General features: G+C 39.8%; 2 protein-coding genes and 2 pseudogenes across 2 annotated transcripts; 3 read left to right on the forward strand and 1 right to left on the reverse strand.

Annotated features, from left to right (window-relative positions):
• Positions 1-1,059: 1,059 nt before the first annotated feature.
• On the forward strand, positions 1,060-3,967 carry LOC123475961 (annotated as a pseudogene).
• A 4,856-nt stretch (positions 3,968-8,823) lies between these two features.
• Positions 8,824-10,451, reverse strand: LOC116930480 (annotated as a pseudogene).
• Positions 10,452-11,830: 1,379 nt separating this feature from the next.
• LOC123475909 (carotenoid isomerooxygenase-like) lies at positions 11,831-15,176 on the forward strand. Its single transcript, XM_045179136.1, has 12 exons — positions 11,831-11,993; positions 12,461-12,560; positions 12,631-12,855; positions 12,911-12,953; positions 13,019-13,172; positions 13,229-13,364; positions 13,426-13,565; positions 13,629-13,697; positions 13,765-13,911; positions 13,971-14,066; positions 14,123-14,344; positions 14,442-15,176. Exons 2-12 carry the CDS (start codon positions 12,476-12,478, stop codon positions 14,727-14,729), a joined length of 1,605 nt encoding a protein of 534 aa, XP_045035071.1. The 5' UTR covers positions 11,831-11,993; positions 12,461-12,475; the 3' UTR covers positions 14,730-15,176.
• A 474-nt stretch (positions 15,177-15,650) lies between these two features.
• On the forward strand, positions 15,651-22,977 carry LOC116930443 (bromodomain adjacent to zinc finger domain protein 1A). The gene is given in 21 exon segments (XM_045179131.1): positions 15,651-15,811; positions 16,122-16,260; positions 16,440-16,540; positions 16,543-16,577; positions 16,632-16,967; positions 17,051-17,164; positions 17,234-17,556; positions 17,670-17,796; positions 17,853-18,218; positions 18,363-18,937; positions 18,995-19,204; positions 19,269-19,692; positions 19,775-20,051; positions 20,109-20,207; positions 20,270-20,368; positions 20,482-20,641; positions 20,704-21,056; positions 21,180-21,410; positions 21,962-22,155; positions 22,393-22,556; positions 22,658-22,977. Coding segments are annotated over 20 exon segments (4,377 nt in total). The 5' UTR covers positions 15,651-15,811; positions 16,122-16,147; the 3' UTR covers positions 22,734-22,977.
• Positions 22,978-23,236: the final 259 nt, after the last annotated feature.

Consider the following 23,236-nt stretch of genomic DNA (forward strand, 5'->3'; position numbering starts at 1 on the left):
ACATAAATATATATGCAGAGAGAGAGAGAAAGAGAGAGCTAGTCTACTCTGGCATAAGTAACAATAATCCTACTTGTAATTGTCTATGGCAATTCCTACATCTACTACTAAATCTAATTGATAACACACTAAAATTACTTTATCTTTAAATTGCTACTATGTAATAAAATAACAATAACTTTATCTGTAATTATCAAAAATTTATAGGCAAAATCAACCGTTGTTCAGAGACATATTCCGGACGCGTACGACGATCTTCAAATCACAAAAGAATTGTCATCACTGGAGAAAAAAACAAATTTGGATCCTAGAGCGAACCACATACTGGATTCAAAAGAAATAGCCAGAATCGAAAAAGAAGAATGGCTGGGGACGAAACATATTAACGCAGCCTTAGCCCTTCTGAGGACTCAGTTTCCTAACATTGACGGACTTTTCAATGTCCAATGGGGACAAACCATAGAATTCCCGGCAGTGGAGTCAACCTGCTAGATACAGATTATTATCATTCAGCCACTTCGACCTTAACGGTGTAGAACTGATTTATTAGCTCCTCCAAAGACAAAAAATAATCTGGCAACGCCCGACCGTATGCACAGTGGGCGTTCCAGATCCCCCACATCCTCAGAACCTTTTCAGCTCCGTCCAAACTTAGTCATGGGTGATATCCCGTCCTCGCCTTCGTCAAGTGAATCTACTAAACGTCGTCGTGCTTTACGTAGCATGTCTGGTGACACGCTTACTGTAGATTTAGGTGAAAATAGTGTTAATACGCCTGAGTTACCACCTGGTATTCCGAACTCCACAGATTCGCATGGTACGAAGAAAAACAAGAAGAAGCGTCGTCGTTCTCGCGATAGCTCCCCTTCTGATTCAGACTCAGGATCATCGTCTTCTTCTAGATCTCACGATCGTAAAAAATCCCGCAAGGATGGCACGGATTCAGGCGGATTCGACGAACCATCCAACGTCGCCATGCTGCCTCGCTCACGTGTTCGTGACCTACGTCGATGGATGAAAGAAGGTATTGAATCCAAAACCTAGGGAAACACCCTCCGGTCTGCTTATGTTCCCAAATTTGAGGGTGACTTTGAACTTATGGCTCCTTTATTGGACCCATCAATGGCTCGCAAATGGCTGCGCAATCTTGGCGAATCGTCTGATCGAGCTAAGCTGAAAGACTTTTGGGAAAAACAGCTCTTATCATTGCAGAGAGAAGTGAAAGATGCCTTTCAGCCTCTTGCCTACATGTTAGGCGTCATGCCCGAAAATTCCGATGCTGAGATGCCCGTTCAAACTGCTATACGTCTGCTGGGCCACGTGTTTTCTCGCATCACCAAGATGAGACGCTCCAACGCCATGCGCCACTGTGCGCCCAAATTCTCTACGATGTTGATCGATAATCGTCTGTTCTCATCTCGTGATTACCGTAATTTGTTTGGCAACAAATTTATTGACGCTTTGGAGAAAGAAGCAATTGCTGATGCCAAAATGGATCAGATCGGACGCTACGGTGGTCCTTCCAACAGCCGTGGAGGCAATACTCATTTCCGCAAAGGCGGATCCAATTCTGGTTCTGGCGCCAATTTCAAATCCAACGGTAACTGGAACTTCAACAAACCACACTCGTCTAACCGCAACAAGTCTGGCGGACAACAATTTACCGGCGCTTCTAATAATAACAAGTATGTATCAAATTTTCTCCCCCTGTCTGTTCTGTCGATAGCTCGATTGTAGGCGGTCGCCTATCTCTTTTCTCTAATGCCTGGCACGCTTTCACGGATGATCCTTGGATCTTAAACATTATTGATTATGGGTTTTCTATTGAATTTACTCATCCCCCCCGTCCAGAAGCTTATTCCGCCAGAAGTAATTATGGACAAGGAGAAAACCGCTATTTGCAACTCGGAAGTCGAGTCCCTTAAAAAGAAAGGAGCCATCGTCGTGGCCCCCTCTCCCGTTGAAAGTTTTATCAGTAATCAATTTGTCGTTCCCAAAAAAGCAACCGGGAAGTATCGCCCCATTTTTAATCTCAAAGCGCTTAACCAATTTATTCGCTATGAGCACTTCAAAATGGAATGTTTAGATAATGTAAAATATTTGATTTGCAGAAACGATTGGCTTGTCAAACTCGACCTACAAGATGCTTATTTTGTAGTCCCTGTGACCAGTCAACATCGTAAATTTTTGCGTTTCATATGGGATGGCGTCGTTTACCAATACGTATGCTTGCCGTTCGGTTTGAGTAGCGCCCCACGGATATTTACTAAGCTCATGAAACCAATAATCGCTCATTTGCGAAAACTTGGTATTCGTCTGCTAATTTATCTTGATGATCTGTTAATCTTGGGCAGTTCCCCTAATGGCGTTCTACAACATTTGCGCTCAGTAGTGAATTTACTTTTGTCCCTTGGTTTCCTTATAAATTGGGAAAAATCGGTCGTAATTCCGTCTCAGTCCATCGAATTTCTAGGCCTCGAAATCGACTCGCGCATGTTGTCATTTCCTCTTCCCAAATGTAAAGTTGATAACATTGCCTCCCTTTGCCAATCTATTTTGAAAAAAGATCGAGTAAAGCTTCGCGAGCTCGCCGCAGTACTCGGAAATTTCTCTTGGTCGATAACATCAGTTCCTTACGCCCCAAGTCACTACCGGTCCTTACAGAGATTTTATATTCAGGCAGTCGGAGATTTTAGTAATTTGAACAAACTCGTTACCCTCACGCAAGAAGCGCGAATTGATATTCAATGGTGGGTTCATAATCTTAAACTTTCAAATGGCAAATCAATAATTCCACCATGTCCCGACTTATCGATTTATTCTGATGCCTCATTGAAGGGATGGGGATCGGTTTGCGATGGCGTTACTGCAAGAGGCCCCTGGCCTCTTGCCGACCAATCACGTCATATTAACGAGCTCGAGTTACTAGGCTCCCTTTACGCCCTGCAAATTTTTACCCAAAATTCATCCGATATATCTGTTTCTCTTCTTTTGGACAATTCTACAGCTGTAGCTTACGTAAATAATTGCGGTGGTACCAAGTCCCGTTCCCTCTCCGCCATCTCTTCTCAAATGACTTCCTGGTGTGAAACACGCAACATCTCTTTGTCGGCTTCCCATTTATCTGGAATGTTTAATTCCATTGCAGACCGGGAATCACGGTCGACATTGGACCCAAGCGATTGGATGCTATTCACAGGGGCATTCAAACGTCTCCAGGATGTGTGGCCCATGGAGGTGGATCTTTTTTCGGCGGCGTGGAACAAACAATTGCCGAAGTTTGTTTCCTGGCTACCCCAGCCGAACGCGATAGCCGTGAACGCCTTCTCCCTCAATTGGTCACGCCTGAATTGTTACGCGTTCCCCCATTCGCAATGATTCCGAGATGTCTGACAAAGATAAAGAAGGAGAAAGCTGTTGTCATTTTGGTTTGCCCGCTTTGGCCGTCTCAGCCGTGGTACCCTCTTTTGTTGGAAATGGCAACGGACATTACGAGAGTGTTCAGCTCACACCCGATCCTCCTTCATTCGAACTCCCTCGAGCCACACCCACTCATTCAATCGAAAAAATTCCTCCTAGCCGCATGGAAATTATCAGGGGACGCCTTGAAAAGCGAGGCCTTCCGCCATCAGTTGTTAGATTATTGCTGGCCAGCTCCCGTGGATCTACGTTATCTACCTACCAGTCAGCCTGGAACGGTTGGTACCGTTGGTGCATGGCAGGGAACCAAGATCCCTTGTCAAACGATCTAAATACTATCTTGCAGTATCTCGCTCACTTGTTCGATTCCGGTCTTGCGTCGCAAACGATAAATTTACATCGATCGATGTTATCAATGACCTTGGAGCCCGTAAACGGCATAAATATCGGGGAACACCCATTGGTGGTCCAGCTTTTAAAAGGATGCTACAATTCATTACCCCTCGCCCTCGATATAACAACATGTGGAATCCAGATGACGTTTTAAAATTCATATCGTCGTTACCTGATAATTCTGATCTCTCCCTTTCAGTCATCTCTTATAAACTCGTTACCCTGACGGCTCTGTCATCTCTTCTTCGAGTGTCCGAAATCGCGTCCATTTCGAGAACCTCAATTCATTGCTCCGCGTCTGCAGCAACCTTTTCTCTTTCTCGCCCGCGCAAAACCCAACATGATGGGCCGTTACAATCTATTTCTTTGCCCCGCCTCTCCGGTCGTATTTGTCCAGTTGATTGCCTTGAAAATTATCTAGGACGCTCCAAATCATTGTGTCCATCATCAGATTCTCTGTTTATTTCGCTTAAGAAACCTTATCGAGCGGTGGGCTCTTCCACTATCGCCAGATGGATAAAGAAGTGTCTGTCAGACGCTGGAATAGATGATTCATTTTCAGCACATTCCACTAGAGGCTCTGGTGCATCTAAAGCAGCCAAAATTGGCATTCCCATTGAACAAATTTTGAAAGCCGCTAGTTGGACTAATGAGTCAACATTCAATCGATTTTACAATCGCCCTTTGACTTCCGCGTCTGTTGCGAGTTCAATTCTCACACAAACAGATTGACATCATCTTTAAAATCACCGTTAAGGTCGAAGTGGCTGAATGATAATAATTGTGGATTACTCGAGGGTCGCGTAGCGACCCGAAGAGTAATCTAGATTATTAGAAATGAAAGAACGAGACCTTAACGGTCTCGTTATGCCCTCCCTCACCTCCCTGTTTAATTATCATGTTCTTTTTTCTTTTACAGAGGTAAACGCTTCGTTAACTCCAAGAACGGCTACGGCAATTAACGTATCCTTGGCAAGATTTTGTTCGCGTTCCTCATCAACACAGAATTTCTCATTTTTGGAAGTCAATCATGTTTGTGTTTATTTGTGTCTCTGAAAAGTCCTGAGGATGTGGGGGATCTGGCACGCCCACTGTGCATACGGTCGGGCGTTGCCAGATTATTTTTTGTCTTTGGAGGAGCTAATAAATCAGTTCTACACCGTTAAGGTCTCGTTCTTTCATTTATAATAATCTAGATTACTCTTCGGGTCGCTACGCGACCCTCGAGTAATCCACAATTTTACATACCGGAACCAATCATTGGATCACCGCAGCCAATGGGTTTGGCAACAATAGCAATATTCTTGTTTATGATAGTTCGAGCAATATAAACCGAATTCTCATACTGTATACTGCGTTGCAAAAATGCACCATACAGACAAGGATTTTTTAAAAATTTCAATGATGCCCTGTCAAAATCAACAGGATGGATTTAACTGCGGCCCATTTGCTATTGCGTTCGCAACCACCCTTGCATTTCATCTCAATCCATCAGAGATTATATTTAACAAGGATGAAATGCGAAAGCACCTAATGAGGTGTATTTCGTCGGGAAAAATGGAACCGTTTCCAACCATGCCTGGGTTTTGCAGAAATTCGAAGTGGCGACATAACACACAATGGACATACGAAGTTCATTGCGTATGTAGAATGCCATTCGATGACAAGGACTGCGGTGTACCTGAAAGGTTTCGAACGGTAGTGGGCTGCATTAATTGTAAGAAGTGGTATCATCCCGAGTGAGAAATTATTCCACCGGATGTTCTGAAAGAAAAACGCGCAGTGTGGCGTTGTTCCAAGTGCGCTAATTAGCGGAAAATATATGTAATTTATTTGCCCGGAAATGTGTATAGACCAGTTTCGGATGCTGCGTTGCAAAATTTAAAAAAATCCAGGGGGGTTTCGATTGCAGGGGGAGATAGGAAAAAAGGGGGTTTTTGATTTATTTACCCTAGTAATACTTTTCCAATTCAGGAAATGTTCTAGAATACTACACTTTAAGACATTCTGCGTCTTCTCCAGTCTTTATAAATAATTAATCATCCCTAGTTTATCCATTATCCCCATATCCACATTTGAATCACCCATGTTTACATATTTTCTTGACACTAGAAACGCAAAAAATACTAAACAGCATCCCTAGCCTTTTACTTGAATAAATTTTCATGGATAAACTAGGGATGATTAATTATTTATAAAGACTGGAGAAAACGCAGAATGAACGGAAATAAATGTAATTATTTTTTGAAATTTTCGTTTATTTAATGTAAATATTGTATAAAATGGTGCTAACACTGAAAAAAAAGGCAAGAATCAGATAGGGTCTGAACCTAATACCAATTCTCATTTATTGCACTTGTCAGACGCGTTAACCACTCAGCTATGTTATACCTGAAATATATGATATAACTAATAAGATAACTCTACTGCTAATAAGAATAATAATTAGTCTTTTTGGATTGAAAATTTTTTATTCTTGATAATACAGGGCCTTTTCATAATTTGACGTTTAGCAATAATAAACACAAGATAAAATTGATGCTTAATAATTTTTGTTTACTTATATCCTTGTTATTCAATTAAACAGGAGAAGACTTGCAATGAAAAATATTCCAAACCCGTAACTTTTGTTTTCAATTTCAACAGTTTCAAAAAAAAAAAAAAGAACTCTAACATCAAAACGCTAAAACAACAACTAACTGTTTTGTTTGTTTTTTGTTTTGTTAACGATTGTTCAATGAAGTTCCAAGAATCTTTGGTGGTAGTGCTAGTGTCCATTCGAGAATAAGCTCCTCCCATCGCCGGAGGGGTGAGTCACTTTTACAGTTCTAGACTTCAGGCTTGAACTATTACATCCAGTGGGCTATGCCTTGAGAGGAATAGATTCGCATTTTGAGGACGAGCGTTTGAGCTAGCTCACCAATTCCGTGTTGAAATTTTCTACAGTTGAAGATTTCATAAATGGGAACATACGGTGTAAAAATTTGATTTTTAGAACTTTTTTAACTAATTTTCCCGTCATCTGTCAACATGTTAAAGTGTCCAAGATGGGTCCGGTCTCCCCTACCCACATAACACAATGCAGTCCGTCGGATGTCCGACAGATGTCGAGGTCGGATGTTGAGTACATCTTTTTTATATCCGCCGGACAGCCCGAAATCCGAATTGGATGTTCTATGGATGTAATTTTTTTGGTTTTGGCCGCCCTCAAGTGTGGGTCATTCTAAGGATATCCGAAAGGGCTTTCATTTGGCTATAAATATGACATGTATGGACCTCTAATCTTTAAAAATCATTATGCTATTTCTGGATTTGAACTCGGATCTCCCGCACTACAGTCGAATATTTTTTCACTGTGCCAATCGACAGATATACTAAACATCATTTTCGAACAATCCAATCGAATTGTTGTAAAACACTTGAGTTTTTTTCGATAACAAATCACCAACAGGATTTTTAAGAAGTCAAGATGATGTCGAACTTAGGTTAAACCAGAAGTGTATAAATTGTAATTAAACAATTTATACTAAATATTTTTTAAATTTTAAACTTCAGCATGATTTATTAAGTTTAAATTAGTTTTTCATTATTTGAAATTAAAATCCTATCATAACTTCATAAGTATACTTGCTTCGAATATTATTAAATGCCGAATAATATATATTTTCTGTAAGTTAATTTCCAATGGCTTGGTTTCCGTAAGCTAAACGGCAAGCATGTGCAAACAAACTCATGACTTACATATATTTTATTGATTTTTTTGTAGTAAATTTAAAAATAAACCACCCGGTAAATAGATAACTACTCCTTTATTTTGTTTATTTTTCCTATTGAATGCTGGACTTAAAATAAAAATACTTTCAAGGGAAAAATGTGAACACGGTTGAGTTCTCCCCTTTTGGAAACAAATAAATTTTGACAATTAATAATGAAACCTAGCGATCGGCCCCAAATAGCTCTAATCGAGTTAACCACCCCGCACCGATAAAGTGCATTCGGGGCTGAATTGAGGTGCCACTTTTTCAAACGGGCCGGTGCGGGTAAAAATTTAAGGTCAACCCGCTGCCCCGACGAAATTTTTTAAAAATGTCATTCTTTCGGTTTCAGAGTAAAAATCGGGGCAGGCGTGTAGAACGAGCTATTATCGGGGTTGTTATCGGATCGATCGGGTGAAACAGTCAATCGATTATATTTTTTGCATCGATGAATCGATTGATTGCAATCGGGGTAGCTTCCCTGATTAAGTACCTCGATTAAACCCCAATTGAATTCGGGGAGAAGAATTTTCCACCCTGAACCACGCCTCGATAACCCGAAATGAGAAACCCGATTAGCAAAAAAGCGCCCTGATTGGCTCGAGGCCGATCCTTAAATGAGACAATTGAAAATCTTCTTGGCTGTTGGAAGGAGGCCCGTAGAAAATAATTTTCGCACATCCATTGCACTTCCAAGGTGACTAGCCGACGGACATCCCTGGAACTACCCATTGAGTACATGGATATCTAACGGATGTTCGGCCATGATTCGGACATCCGACGGCAGAAATGTGCTATAGAGCTACAATTTTCATTGTCTTAGGCCCTGGGTATGATGACACCCTTTTACAACGCAGCTCATTTTTCCTTACACATAATGTAAACAATACCGTTAAACATTAAAATTTAGCTGTTTTCTAGAATTAAATACCCTTAATTTAATATTAAAATGTAGCTAGTTCATTTACCTTTAACACAAAATTATTGCTAGTATCCTTTGGTAAATTGGGAAGGTTTCACAAATTTTTTTTTGCGATCCCCTTTTTTCCCTATAAGGATTCCTCAGAGGAAAAACGGACTCGTAACAAACATGGCGAAATCCGCAAGAGTGCGTTCACAAATAGGGAGGGGGTACTCGTCAATCACTTGCTCTATATGGGTACCACCAGATAGAAACCATTAGGTCTGTAGTTCAATACCGCTTAACTTCACATCGTTTATTCAAAATGGAGGTTTAATAGTGAAGTTTAAACCTTTAGAAATTGAAGAATTCGTATCCTTTCAAAACCATAACCTGCAAAAATAAAAGCAAAACCAAAGGTTATAACGTTTTAAAACCCTAAATACAGGAATACGACGTTATAACCTTCGAAAACCAAAGAAAATTTCTAACAGTGAAGATTGCGCTGAGAGGCAAAAGTGGTATGTATGAAATAATAGTTTTAGTTTTTAAACTTGTCAATGGATTAATCAAGTTTGAGTTATTAAAAAGTTGTTTTTATAGTATTATAGTTGGTTGATAGTAGCTGAACTGTCTTTAACTAGCAGCGCTTTTTGGGGGCTCGCTGAGCTGAACGTCATTTTGAATGGACATACTGGAAATAAAAAGTTGCAATAAATAGGCATTTTTTAATTCTGAATCTTTGTTTATTCACCACCACTTTCATCATTACGAAAAACAAAGTTAATTTAAACGGAGGGCATTCTTGGTGCCGTATAAAAGTGTCTTTACGACAAAATGGGAAGATATTTTATGGAATTGCAATATCGTCAACTACTCGAGGGATATTGATGTTTCGAATGCACGAAAGACACAGAAATTGTCTACAGTAACTTATCAAATGGGCTGCTTCATTATTTGTACAAATCGTACAGTCTTCGATAAGTAGACGTTGATTTGGAACGGCCAGATTGTTCTCAATGCACTCTTGTTCGTCTCTAAACTCTTGCACAAGTTGCTGTCTTTCCCCACCCCCCGCCAGCCATTCCTGGTTTTGTTGTACATTTAAAAAGTTTTCGACTTCCATTTCGGCGGCCAAGATCTCAGGTTCTGGTAGTGGTTCAACAGCTGGTCTAAAACTACGAATGGCACGTAGATCACCAAGTTGTCTTCCACGATTGACAGCTGCATTTCTGCGTGCAATTTGAGGAACCGCTGGTGGCTAACTGATTGCGCTTGGCTGAAGCAATGGATTGAGATGTCCGGCTCTCCTTGCTGGTTGTGGGGCCATGTGCGAATCGGGTCCAAAAAATTGCAGTCGTGGTTCATTTCTGTTTAGTGGGCAAGCCTGTGGAACAAAAACTTGAGGTGAATCAAGGAGCATTTGAAATGCAGCTTGAATGTGCGGAGTATGTTTTCCATACTGAAAAACAAATTTAAAGAAAAGTATGATTAAGATTTCTAGAATGGTAGAACAAAATATAATAACCTCCAGTAAAAAATCTTCGTGGTCTAAGACGGCATCGGCTGCAATGAAATCATTTTGTGGATAATTTTCTGGATTACCCTCAGTTGCTGTTTTGAGGAATTCGGTAATAGTGTAAGGATCCGCCGACAAAATCGAATTCAAACGGTAAAATTGAACATACTGTTTTTATTACCCGTATCTCTTATCCGTTGCCCTGTCTTCCCAATCTTCCCTCAGTCTTTGACCTTTTCCCTTTTGCCGCTGTATTTTGTAACGTGTTGGTGCCAAATTGAAATAAACATTTAACACTAATTGTTTCAATAGGTTGAATGTCTGCATTCGGAATTCCAGTGAGTTCTCTATCCAGCTGATCCGTCTTTTCTCTGATTTGTTTGTCCCTGTTTTTGTAAAACGGTTTTCGCTGCTCCGAAATAAGCATTCCGTTTTCTGAATTTAAAATGTCTCGGCTGGCCTTTCAACCCTGTGTCCTGAGTTTATCTAGGAGATGAAAAAAAAACCTAAATATTTTATTGTTAATTGTACATAGATTAGTTATAGATAAATGTTACCGATAAACTCAAAATAATTAATATTGTCGCGGGTGAAAAGGGAGATTGGTTATCTGCTTATCTCTTTGCAGAGATGAGTCATCTGCTCCTTGCACAACGCTGCGATCGTGGTGAAGAAATTATCGGGAGAAGTCCGCTCTATGTAAGATACGCAGATACGCAGTCCCGAAAGGGAGTAATTCGCGGGACGGTATAAAACGCTGCCCCGAATCTGCGTTAGATGAGTCTCCATCGGGTGAGCTCCCGGAGCTGGGCTCCGTTAGAGGTGTTCCATGGTTTCCCTATAGGTCTTCAGACCCTTCTCCAACTTTTGGTAATAGTTATCCCCTTTTTGTTTGAGAAAAACCATTGTTTAGATTTAAGTCATCACTTGTTGTATTCATTTGTGCTTGTTCAAATACAACCAGTGTGACAATTGATGGAGACGCAGCTCGTTTCCCGTAAGTGACGAATAAGAGCTGTAGAGTTTTAATTTTTGAGACGCAGCTCGTTACCAGTAAGTAACGAATTTGTGCTGCGGTGTGGCAATTGTTGAAGACGCAGCTCGTTGCCTGAGAGTAAACGAAGTTCTGCTGCAGTCATTGTTAGCTGATGCCGAAGAGGACAAACCCACGGCTTCCTAGTTAGCGCATTAGAATTCCCAAAAAATTCCCAAATCCATTCACATTAGCGTGGCGTTCACTAATGTGAATGGATTTGGGAATTTTTTACCGAATTACTTCGTTAATAGAAAATGTAGGGAACTTATAATAGCGAAGTGATACGCTATATAAAACGTAGGATAATCTCCATTAGCGAACTACTTCGCTAATAGAAAATGTAGGGGGCTTATAATAGCGAAGTGATTCGCTATTCAAAATGTAGGATGATCTCCAGTAGCGAACTACTTCGCTAATGGCCGCATGATGGCACGAGTCAGTTGACTACTGAGCCCGGTGATTAGTGAACTACTTCGCTATTGTGAGAAGTTGGCTGCCCGGCCGATTAGCTAGTAGCGAGTTAGTTCGCTATTCAGACTGGGCAGACGGCTTTTAGTAGCCAACCTCTTCGCTAATGCCCGTTGGTTAGCGAACCGATTCGCTAATCAAAATTGTCCTACATAACCACTAGCTAATCAAATTTGTAATTTAAATTATTTGCATTCGCTAACGTAGCGAAACAAGGGAACCCTTACTTTTCTGTTTTCTCCCAGTACAGTGATTTTACAGCAGACGAAATTTAAAATCATTGTAGCAGACGATGAAGAGGCGTTTCCCAAATCCCAATCTCAGCCCCCATGTTTTAGTTACTCTCTGTTACGCACTCTATTTTTAGTCGTTTTCCATTGCTATTAAACCAAATAATAGCTAAGTCGTGCATCGTCCTTAATTTGTACTGTTTCAGAACCCGCAGTAAAATTACTTTTTGGGTGTTTGCTCTGTAACCAGTATTGTTCTTCAATTATTAAAGTAAGTGAACGCCATATGTATGAACCTACTGCGTATGACATTTTTCATTTTATGGGTACACATGACATTGATCATTTTATGGGTACACTGAGTTGTTATTTTGGAACAATGAAATAAACCCATGATTTATTCTACCGTAACATCAAAATTTTAAAAAGAATCTTTAGCTTCCTCCCGTGCTGTAAAAAAAGTAACGAAAGTCGCCTTTTTGCACAATGTAAGCGTTAAAGTCAATTTTAATAATAACTGGACAGTCGTGGACAGTTAAATGTTTAAACGCACTTCCTCGAAGAGCATTACTGCAGTATTGCTACCATATAAGAAAGCACGCTGAAGTGGCTAGTGCGAACCATTGTTTACGTAATTTTTACTAGTCATTGTACGTTATGATAAAACGAATAAAACATTTTCGCCAACTGGTTCTCAATATGCATTTGATAATACGGTTAACATTTTTATTCCGTTAGCAACGATTGGTAGATATGTCGGAAAAAATTGAACATCTAAGTTCATGGATTAGAACACTGGACGTGGAAACCGAATCGCCCATAGAAGGGATGATAGTTGGTAAGCTGCGTTATAGAAGTTTTTTGTTCAATCATTAGCTTTTGGCATTGTCATGCCTTTCTGCTCTCAGGTAAGATTCCAGAATGGTTGGAAGGTTCTTTAATACGGAACGGTTCTGGAATGTTTGAAATTGGAGAAACAAAGATGAATCATTTGTTCGACGGGCTATCTGTTATGCATCGTTTTGCCATCAATGGCTACGGCGAAGGAAAATCAACTTACCAGAACCGCATTCTGCAGAGTGACACTTACAAACAAGCTAAAGCTGCCAATCGGCTGACCATGCATCAGTTTGGTAAATCTAATGGTGTTCCATGCGAAATCTCTACTTTTAAAGTTATGCCTTCTAGGTACGTTTGCATTTCCCGATCCCTGTCAATCTCTGTGGGGAAGGTATGTCATATTTGTCGTTAAATAAACAGCGATAAAAATTCTTTAATGCTGTATTCGATCCCTAGGTTTATGGCACGTTTTGAACCAGTTACAAAAACGGAGAAAACGGACAACTGTTGTGTTAGCGTTTGTTATTTAGGAGACAAACTTTATGCCTTTACTGAAACTCCTCAAATTCGCCAAGTTGACGCAGAAACTCTTGAAACCGTCGGAGAAAAGGTTGACTATACACGTAAAATGAAAAAAAAATTAATTTTATTACCTTATCAATACAGTGTAACATTAGCGAACTAGTGGCCGTTAACCATTCGACTGCTCATCCTCACGTTCTTGAAGATGGGACTGTTTATAACATGGGAAATTCTGTAGGATCAAAAGGACCCATTTACAACATCATTGAATTTCCCACGGGTACCTTAAACATCCAACTAAACTGTGCTGCGCTAAATCTGTTAAAATTCATTTTTTTAAGGGGCCGGCGCATTGGAGGGAGCGAAAATTGTAGCAAGCTTTCCTTCACGCTGGAAAATGAGTCACTCTTATTATCATAGTTTTGGCATTACGGAAAATTACTTTGTTTTTCTTGAATTTCCGTTGATCCTAAACACGGCGGTATACTCTTGTTTGTTTATTTTTTCTCAATGGAGTTAAAAATTATGCCTTTCTTCCCTGCAGAAGCTGCTAGCAATGAATCTAAGACAAAAGGCTGTTGATTCATCGTTGGACTGGTTTCCTACCGAAAAGGTAACAAAAACAGGCTTTTTCTAATTTTGCGAACTATTCAAAACTTTTGTGTCGTTGTACGTTGAAGACCCGTATCCTTCTGGTGGAGAGAAAAAGTGGCGAACTGGTTGATACGATTTATGAGGCTCCACCCTTCTTTTGCTTTCATCATGGAAATTGTTATGAGAAAAATGGCTATATCATTATGGATATTTCACATTGCAAGGACGCCACAGTAAATGTGTGCTACATCGGCAGCTCAGCCGTTATTTGAAATCATTGGTTCTTTTTCAGATTTTTGCTGGTTTGAGTCTGAAAAGCTTACGTGAGAATAGAGGTGACTTTACGAATACTTATTACACCCGCTTCGTACTGCCGTTAGGTGTTGAGGTACTATACTTAGCTGATAGAGTTTTCAGAATTTTTTAAAAATCAACATTTCTTAGCCTCCTATAGGTAATGATTTTCAGGACTGCAAAAATTTAGTAGAAGTGGAGGGATCAAAATGCAAATCATACTGGCAATCAAATAAAATCATCTTTTGTGAGCACGAACGTTTGCTGGAACAAAGCTTGGAACTTCCACGAATAAACTACTCGAGAAATGGAAAGGAGTATAGATATGTCTACGGAATTTCGCAATTGGACGGTTACGCCGAACCAGAAAAGGTGAACGAAGTATTTGTCTTTTATAGACTACTAAACGCAAATCCGTCCTGGTAAAGCTCAAACTTTTTAACTACAAATTTCGGTATCCAAAAAATAGATCTTAAAATTGGACCTGAATACCAGAGAAGTAAAACAATGGGCTAAAGCTGGATTTAGTCCGTCTGAACCTGTTTACGTTTCGCGCCCTGAATCCATTGAGGAGGATGATGGAGTCCTTTTATTTTCTGCAGTAGATCAGGTTAACCCAAAGAAAGTTTTACTAATAATTTTAAATGCCGCTACATTCAAGGAAGAAGCTGTGGTAGAATACGTAGCATCTGGGATAATAACAAAAGATTTCCATGGCATATTCTCCCGAAAGGGGGACGTAGTTCATGGTTACTGACGTAAGCCTGCCCAAAATAATTCCTGTTCAGAGATTTTTTTCTTCTTTTATTTTTATTTTTATTTTCTTTTTCTTTTTCTTTTGCCTTTTGCTTTTCAATAATGTTCGGCTTTTCAAGCGAATGTTTCGCTTGTTGGCTCTTCCAAGTTCCAACTAACATTGGCATTTACAATTAACAAAGTATGAATTATACATGTGATTTCTTTTGGCAAGGGAGATTGAGGTTCGAAAATGTCGGTATCATGAAATGCCAAAGACATAAAACAAATGTTATTCCTCCATTTAACAATAATGCGTTATCAGGAAGAAAACGTCAGCACTAAACCCTTTCAGTAACGACACATGTTGTTATTTGAGACATTTACCAGCTTTTTGGTTAAGGAGTATGGGATTTTACATACTTATGTGTCACTGCGCTTTACCTAATAAACGCTACAAAAGTTCTAAGAAGTTTGTGGTATGCTAGATCCCATGAAATACATGTTTTCGATAAAAAAACAATCGTTTGGTGTACCTTATTAGCACGGCGGAAACAGGGCGGAAATTACACTTGCACTTTTCCGACTGTATTGTAGCTATCGTAATGCGATAGGAAAAAAAATCTAAGACATTACATCTAGTTTTAAAAATAATATAATTACTCGACAGTCACTGGTGAAGCGAATGTTGAAGAACGTAAAAAAAAATGCGTAGAGCGGAGCACAAACAGTGTCAACATAGCAACCGAACTTTTTTTTTTTTTTTTACTCTATGCGTTTAACTATCGGAAAGAAATGGAACACTAAAAATCATACCTTTAAGCTTTAACCCTCTTCATATCTCGTGTAGCCCACCACTTTTTACAAGGGTTTACCTTCTTTTGGCGCCCCCTGGTACGGCTACACGATTCAAACAAAGACTCGCGCTCCGAGCTTCACTTGTTTTTTTATATCTAATGGCGCTGATTCGCGGTTGTCGCCTGCTTCCAATAAAGTAGGGTCGAATCCACGCGGAATTAGAAAAATAACCACCGATGCAAGAAGGATAACCTAACGAACTACTTAACTGCTTATATTGTACTGATAACTTCATACAGTAGACAGGTAAATTAATTCTACAACTATCAGTTCAACATCAGCGCAAAACTAGCCGACTTTTTGGATGGGACTTTTGGCTCTTGTTTTCTCCCGGTGCGTTTTGGTGGTTTCTAACGGTAACGTTGGCTTTGTGTCCCGCACTGTCGTAATCAGATCGTCTTTCGTGTATGATTGTGTGATTCGTTTGGGACTATTGCTATTCATTCTTCCCTTCAAGTTTTAATGATTTTTGCTTTCTCACATCTGATGTTAAAACACTGTGTTGGCATTCTGTGCTCATCTTTTCACTAAAAACTATAGTTCTAAACTTGTGCAGTGCAGAGTGCTGTATGATCAAACGCCATGCCGCTTCTACGTCGCCAACCGTTCGTTCCTCAATCGCCACCACTTGATATTCGTCCGGACGAGGAAATTTTCTATTTCCCACTCACAAAAGAAATCTTCAGAGACTATGAGTATGTTTTGCTTGTATTTTTATAGTAACAGAGTGGCCCCACTTCTTTTGCTTACATATTTCCTGGTAGGGAAAGAAAACTTCAATTTGTATTAGAATTTATTCTCCATATCATTTATTGTTTGTGAAAAGCTTTTATTCCGATTCTGTTCAACAGTGTTATGTTTGTTACATTTTCAGAGCATTTTTTGAGAGGACCATTCTTTGCAATTCCTTGGTCTGGTCATGTTCCTTGACTGCTAAAAGCAATTTGACGTACCAAGAAGCCATTGAAAGTGAAAAAAGGCACTGCAATCTGTTAGTGACATTCCATTAGAGGTATTTGTTTTATCTTGCATTGCCAGAACAGCAACTAACTTTTCATGTCAATAGCTGAGGCAACCTTTACTTCTTGTAGCATCCCTTACGTGCAGAGGGAAAGTCAATGAAGCATGTGATGATGTTTACTACTTTATGAAAGACCGCTACTTCAAAAATGAGCATGTGGAAGCAATCCTTCGCTCCAAGTGGTATCCTGCACAAGTACTCCGGGTTGTGCCTCCAACTATTCAAGAACTTGAACAGTACAAGCAAGAACTGGATGATGAACTGAGTACAGAGGACAAGTTGTTAATGCTAGATCAGTATGGCCCTCCACCTGAATTATTTAAATATGAAGTTAGGGAAATTGTTGATGATAGAAGCGGAACTGTTGAACCTATTCACACGGTATGTCGTTTGTTTTCTAGTTTCCCTCTCTTTTCTTCATTTATTCTTACGCAATTTCACGCTTTGAAATTTTACATTTTTAGGTAACTGTGGATTGCATCAGAAGAGAAAAAGGCTTCTATTCTCGAGATAAAGTTCGGTTATATTTACGCTACTGCCTACAGTTCGAGGAGTACGAAGGCATCTGGGTAGTTAAGGTGAATTTTGAATTAATGATATCTATCTTAGCCATTGCATTCATTATTCTTATTCTTTTGATACGTCAGCCTGAAGCATGGAAGAAGTTGAACATGGACTCCGTCAAATACACCGAGATTTTTACAGGTGAAAAACCAAGGTTTGAAGAGAAGAGGGCTGCAAAGAAAGTCAACAAAAGTTTGTCAACTAGTAAGGGAGGTGAGACGCCTAAAGCAGCAAAAACACCTAAAACACCCAAAACCCCATCCAATGACAAAGAGAGTAACGGTAAGAGTACACCGGTAAAAGGAACGCCAAGCAAAAAAGGCCAACCAGACACCACACGAAATGCAAAATCCGCTACCAAAAGTCCTAAGTTGGACGCCGAATCTTTGGCGAAGGAATTCATCAAGTAATTTTGAAAGCATTGTTATTATTTTCCTTTTTATGTGTGTCTGCGTTTTTTTTTTTTTTTTTTTTTTTCCCTCGTGCGATCAGTCGTTTAATTATCCATTTCCCTATTAGAATTCGCGAAGAACGTGAAAGTCTCCGGCAAATCGCTGATCAACGGAAGCAGCAAAAGGTTGATGAAAAGTTGTTAGCAAAGGAAAAAAAGAAGGAAGAAAAGCGAGTTATAGCTGAATACGTTAAGGTAAATTTAAAGAATTGGTTCAAAAAATGCCATTTTAAATATTCCGTGAAATGTAGGAATGGAGCAAAATTCGAGAAGATTTGGAATGCGACGACCTTAAAGATTTGCCTTCCCCCACGCCTATTCAGTGTGCTATTCCCAACGGAATTTTTGGCGATTTCATTATGGTGTTGGAGTTTTTCTTAGCGTTTGGCGAAGAGCTGCAGTTAAAAGATGCTTTTCCGGGAGGGCTCACTTTCGAACTTTTAGAACGAGCAGTAGTGGAAAGTGAAGTGTCTGGTCCTCTCAGTGACATTTTGCAAGCGTTGCTCAGTTCTTTATTTGAATTCCAAGACGCCGAATCTGAGGAAGTGAAAGAAGCTGGTTATACAACAACAGGTAGCCAAGAAACTGAAGTAGCCGAAGGTGGACTAACTTACCAGGTAGCTTTTTCTGATATATATGTGTGATTTTTTGTTTTTTGTTTTTTGTTATTTTATTGGCGAGGGGGAAGATGGGGTCTCTGATTTTTAATTGCTCTTGTTAAAGTGGTGAGCGTTATGAACTTAATTGTGACATTGTTTCAGGGTACTCCTCTGAAAAAGTTGTCAATGGATTCCTTGACTGTGTCCGAAATTTTACGGTTACACCTAATCTCGTCTGGTGGTGGAAGCAGTGAACTGCGCACAAAATGGCGATATCAGCAACGCGGTGGCTATAGTGCTGCCGACGATCCTGGCGTTCAGTTACGCCAGGAAGATCCACATATTCTTCACGCCTTGGCCCATAGTACTGTGTACGAATTGCCAATTGGTGATAAAATGAAAATCATCAAATGTCTGTGTCATCAAATACTGACATATGCGTCGATAAGAGATGTACTAGAAGAAAAAAGCACCAAACTAACACAGTTGCGGCAAGAACTGAGAGCTTTGCATGCTAATGAGAGACGTATGAGAAAAGAAGACGTTATTAATCGAGCCAAACTACGCTCCGAAGAGAATGGCAACACGGAAGATGGTCCAGAATTAGAAAAATTACTACAAGAAACTGCCAAAAGGAAAGGAGAGGTCCTTAAGAAGGAGCAACAACTTCGCCAACAAATTCTCAAAATGCAAGCTATGACTCATCTGACGCCTCTTGGACAAGATCGTGCGTTCCGGTAAGTCGAGATCGATGTTTAGGAAACACACAATATTAACTAATCAAACATCTTTAGGAGGTTTTGGGTTTTTGAATCGTTTCCCGGCTTTTTCGTCGAGCATGATGATGATTATGTCGGAACTTGCTTGCCTGAACCTACTCCATATTCCATAGAAAAACCTAATGGATTACCGATCGACCCTAGTAAAAGTAAAGAAGACATTCGCAAGTTCTTCAAAACTGCAAATAAAGAAAACGATATTTCAAATGAACCTGTCTGCGAAAAGTTAGTATTGCTTTTCATGTTGTTCGTGTTGTTCTAATAATTTTAATAGCCATTTGGTAATTAGGCCCAAGGTATTTGGTGTTTGTACGTCTAACCCAACGAATTGCCCTGTCCACGCTACCTACCTCTCACGAACAAAATGGTCGTTCTACGATAATGTTGATTCTATTGATCAACTCATACTGAACCTTAATGAGCGAGGGTATCGCGAGAACGCGTTAAAAAACATTCTGCTACAAGAAAAAGAAAGGATCGTTGAAGGAATTACCAAGTGCTTCATCCACCGTTTAGATAATTCCAGACCTGAAGTGAAGATTGAAAGTGAAACACGCAAATCCACAAGACAAATACGGAAGGAGAAGGAATATGATATCAATCTTTATTTTCCTGCTGGTACTCCTGTTGAAGAAATTATGGAACGCACGCTCATAGATATGATACTTGAAACTGAGGAAAAAATCTTTGTTGGCGGATTGGGATCTCTCAAGGTATGTTTGGTTAATTATTAGCAATGACAATAATGGACAGATTAAAGGTTTAGATTTTTAACATTTTTAATGATCTGCATAGGTCAGAGACAGAAATTCTTGGAGATCTTCTCTAGAGGCACGAAAGTTTGTTCCTCAGATTGATACCTTGACGTGGGGCGGAAAACTTGTAACGAAAACGCAGCCAAAGCTCGAACACAATGATGCTGAAGAGGATGATAATCGCTCCGAAATAAGTTCATCAGTAGAAGGCGAAAGTGTGGCTAATACTGTGCCGAAAAAGAGCGTTGTCGATCTAGCATGTTCCGTACTTCAGTTAGCTCAAAGTGTAGAAAGCAAGTATTTGAAGAAGCCTCTCGGTAAGCTACCAGTTTGCGACTATTTTAAACAACGTTCAATCTGAAGTTGATTTTTAGGCGAAGACGAAAAGGAAAGAAAAAAACGACTGAAAGCTGAAGAAGCCATGAAAAAATGGGAAGATCACAAAGAGGGGCCTGACAAAGCAGATACAAAAAGTAGGTTATTCTTTCATATTTTGTTTTTGCAACAACTTCATTTGCGCAAATATGATTTCTAGTCGAACCGAAAGCAGTAAGGACACCTTTAGAAAAGTGGGAGTTGTCTCTTCATGCCTGTACAAGTCTGTCTCAGTTGTACGTTCACTTAGCGTTACTAGGTGAGTTCTTTTATTAAATTATTTATTTTACATCTTACCTATGCCGGGTTGTATCTTAAAAATTAATTCTGTCCTCGGAAAAAAAAAAAAAAAACTTTTTCAAATTGATCCAGATAACAGTATTACGTGGAATCGGTCAGCATTGAATGCAAGATGCCGTATTTGTCGTCGGAAAGGCGATCCAGAAAAAATGTTGCTGTGCGATGGATGTGATAAAGGACATCACATGTATTGTTTGAAACCCTTGCTCACGGTTGTTCCAGAAGGAGATTGGTAAACTCTAGTATGAAAGTATTTGTGGGATGTAATTTGACTCACGATTATTTTTATCCAAGGTTTTGTGCCGAGTGCAAACCCCGTGAAAAACCTCGAACTCCTCGTAAAGCACGCCGCGTCTTCTCTGAAGAGTCGGAAGACGAGGCTGTCGAAGAAGAAGAAGCTGAAGCTGGGGAGGAGGAAGCTGAAGTTGAAGCAGAGGAGGGTGAAAGTGAAATGGAATCGATACACAATGAAACGTGTCCAGTGTGTCAGGAAGGTGGAGAGGTTATCTGTTGTGATACGTGTCCAGCCGTCTATCACTTAGAGTGCATCAATCCACCTATGAGGAAGGTTCCAAGGGGCAAGTGGTCGTGCCCACAGTGCAAGACGCCGCCTCAGGATAAGGATCGAGGCAAACTTCGGGAAAAAAGTAAGTCATTTTGATATAGCTACCATTTAAAGTTTTTTGTACACCTAAAAATGCATGTAAAAGTATATAAACTAACGATTTATTAAAATTATTATTTTTTTTTTACTTATCATTTTTGTACAGATTCGGATGGCAGGGCATCTTCAAGAGTTTCTCGGGCTCGTCACGCCATTGATTTCTACGAAGAAACCAAAGATATGGCTAGGAATCCTGGGACTCGGAAGCGTACGCAAACCGACCCCGTTCGAGCCAAATCGCCGTCTGACTTGAACCTAGGGAAGCGTCGCTCGGCTGCAGAAGCCGTTGACAAAATTGCTCAGTCCTCCAAGCGACTCAGAGGGGACAGCAACGATGGTAAGAGATTTGTTTACCGAAGGTAAACGTTTTAATAACATAACAAACCATGACTTCCGGGTTGCACACCCTCCCGCACCTCGTTCAAAGACCGTTATACCTTGATTCATTTCTCCAAGTACCAAACCAAGGTTGTTCCACTCATCATCGTAACTTATCGGCCTTGACTTTGACATTGCCTTATGACGTACTTTTTGTTTAATTCTTTAAAAGCTGTGAGAATTGGAGCCGCCCTGCCACCTGCCATTTTTCGTAATAAAAAGAATCAACCACTTTTACCTGATTTATTTATTTTCACCTCTCTATGCTGCGAATGCTAAAAAACAATTTCGCTTCAACGTTTTTGCGTGACAAACAAGCTAGCTTTTGCATTTTTGTCCTAAAATGTACGGTAGAATTTATTCTGGGAGCTAGCATTTGTCCCAAACAGACTCGTAAGGTTATCAGTTCTGTATTTTGTGTATGTATTTAAAATCTTTCAAACATATGCAATTCTAAAGTTATCTAGTTATCAGTTAACATCATATCTTATTGGTTTTATTGAATTTTAGATGAAAGTGGAAATAGTGACAGCAACAGCAAGTGGAATGCATCAGCCCATCGGAAACGAAGTCGCCCATTGCCATTGCCTTCCACAACGTCTCCATCCGGCTTTGTGGACTTGGCTGATTTACTTCAGCTTTTGGCCGATTGCAGCAGTCACGTGGACAGTTGGCCATTTCTCAAGCCAGTTACAAGAGCCGAGGTAAAACTATGTTAAATCCCTCGCACCCTCCTTTCAGAGAGAGAGAAACGAAAAAGAAACCTTTGCATATCAAATTGCTTTGAAAAGTTCGATTGTCTTGTGTTGGGTTTCTCACTGCTGGTCATTAAGTCTGTAATTGATACCCTGCTTAAATTATTTGAAGCATTCTTCTGCATTTTAATTATTCGTTCCCGTTGTAACATTTTACTAAAACAGTTTCTTTGTTTGCATTTTTAGGCCCCCGACTATCATCGGGTTATCAAACAAGCTATGGATCTTGGTACAATGAAGTACAAACTCAACAGTATACAATATAAAACTGCGGAAGACTTCGTCAAGGATTTGCAGTTGATATTCACTAATTGCTTTACTTACAATAATGACGCTGCCGATGAATACAAGTAAGTTCACATTTATTTCAGATTTGGCTTCAGCAACCTCTGTATTTTTGAATCGTTAAATTTTCTAATCTTATTTGTTTTCTTTTTTAAATCTTTTCTAGATGTGGCCAGAACCTCAGTCGCTTTGCCGAAAAGCAGTTAGGAAAGCTAGGCATGAAGATGATACAGACGGATTAAAATTTGATCTAGTTTTCTACCTATTCTTTACACGTTATCCCGAAAACCGCTAAAAAGTCATTCGTTCGACAACCTTGATGGAAATATTGGATAATACCACGTATGTCTCTTTTATGTTATAATTTTGGCAACCAGTTGTGGTTGCTTGTTGCGTTTCCAGTTTAAAGTAATAAGAATTTTTGGAACTTTGAAATAACAAAGTAAGTGAAAATACACTTGAAACCGACTAGGTAAATGTAAATAATGCAAAGTAGTGGTTATTTAGAAATTACAATGCTCCTATAGTCCAGCTTGCGGCAAAATAGTGGGCCGACCACCAACTGATACTGGGACAAATTCCGAAACTTTATATGGCCTAGTCAAGGCCTTCCGACTTCCGTGAAAGGCAGGCACTTGTTTACTTTCTAGACATGTTTTCATTCGCGCCATATTTTCAGCTGAAAAATATCCGAGCAGTATGTGTAGCTCAGTACTACAAAACCCAGGCATCGTCCTCATGGCAG

Source organism: Daphnia magna, linkage group LG9 (genome assembly GCF_020631705.1).
Source record: "Daphnia magna isolate NIES linkage group LG9, ASM2063170v1.1, whole genome shotgun sequence".
Lineage (NCBI taxonomy): Eukaryota > Metazoa > Arthropoda > Branchiopoda > Diplostraca > Daphniidae > Daphnia > Daphnia magna.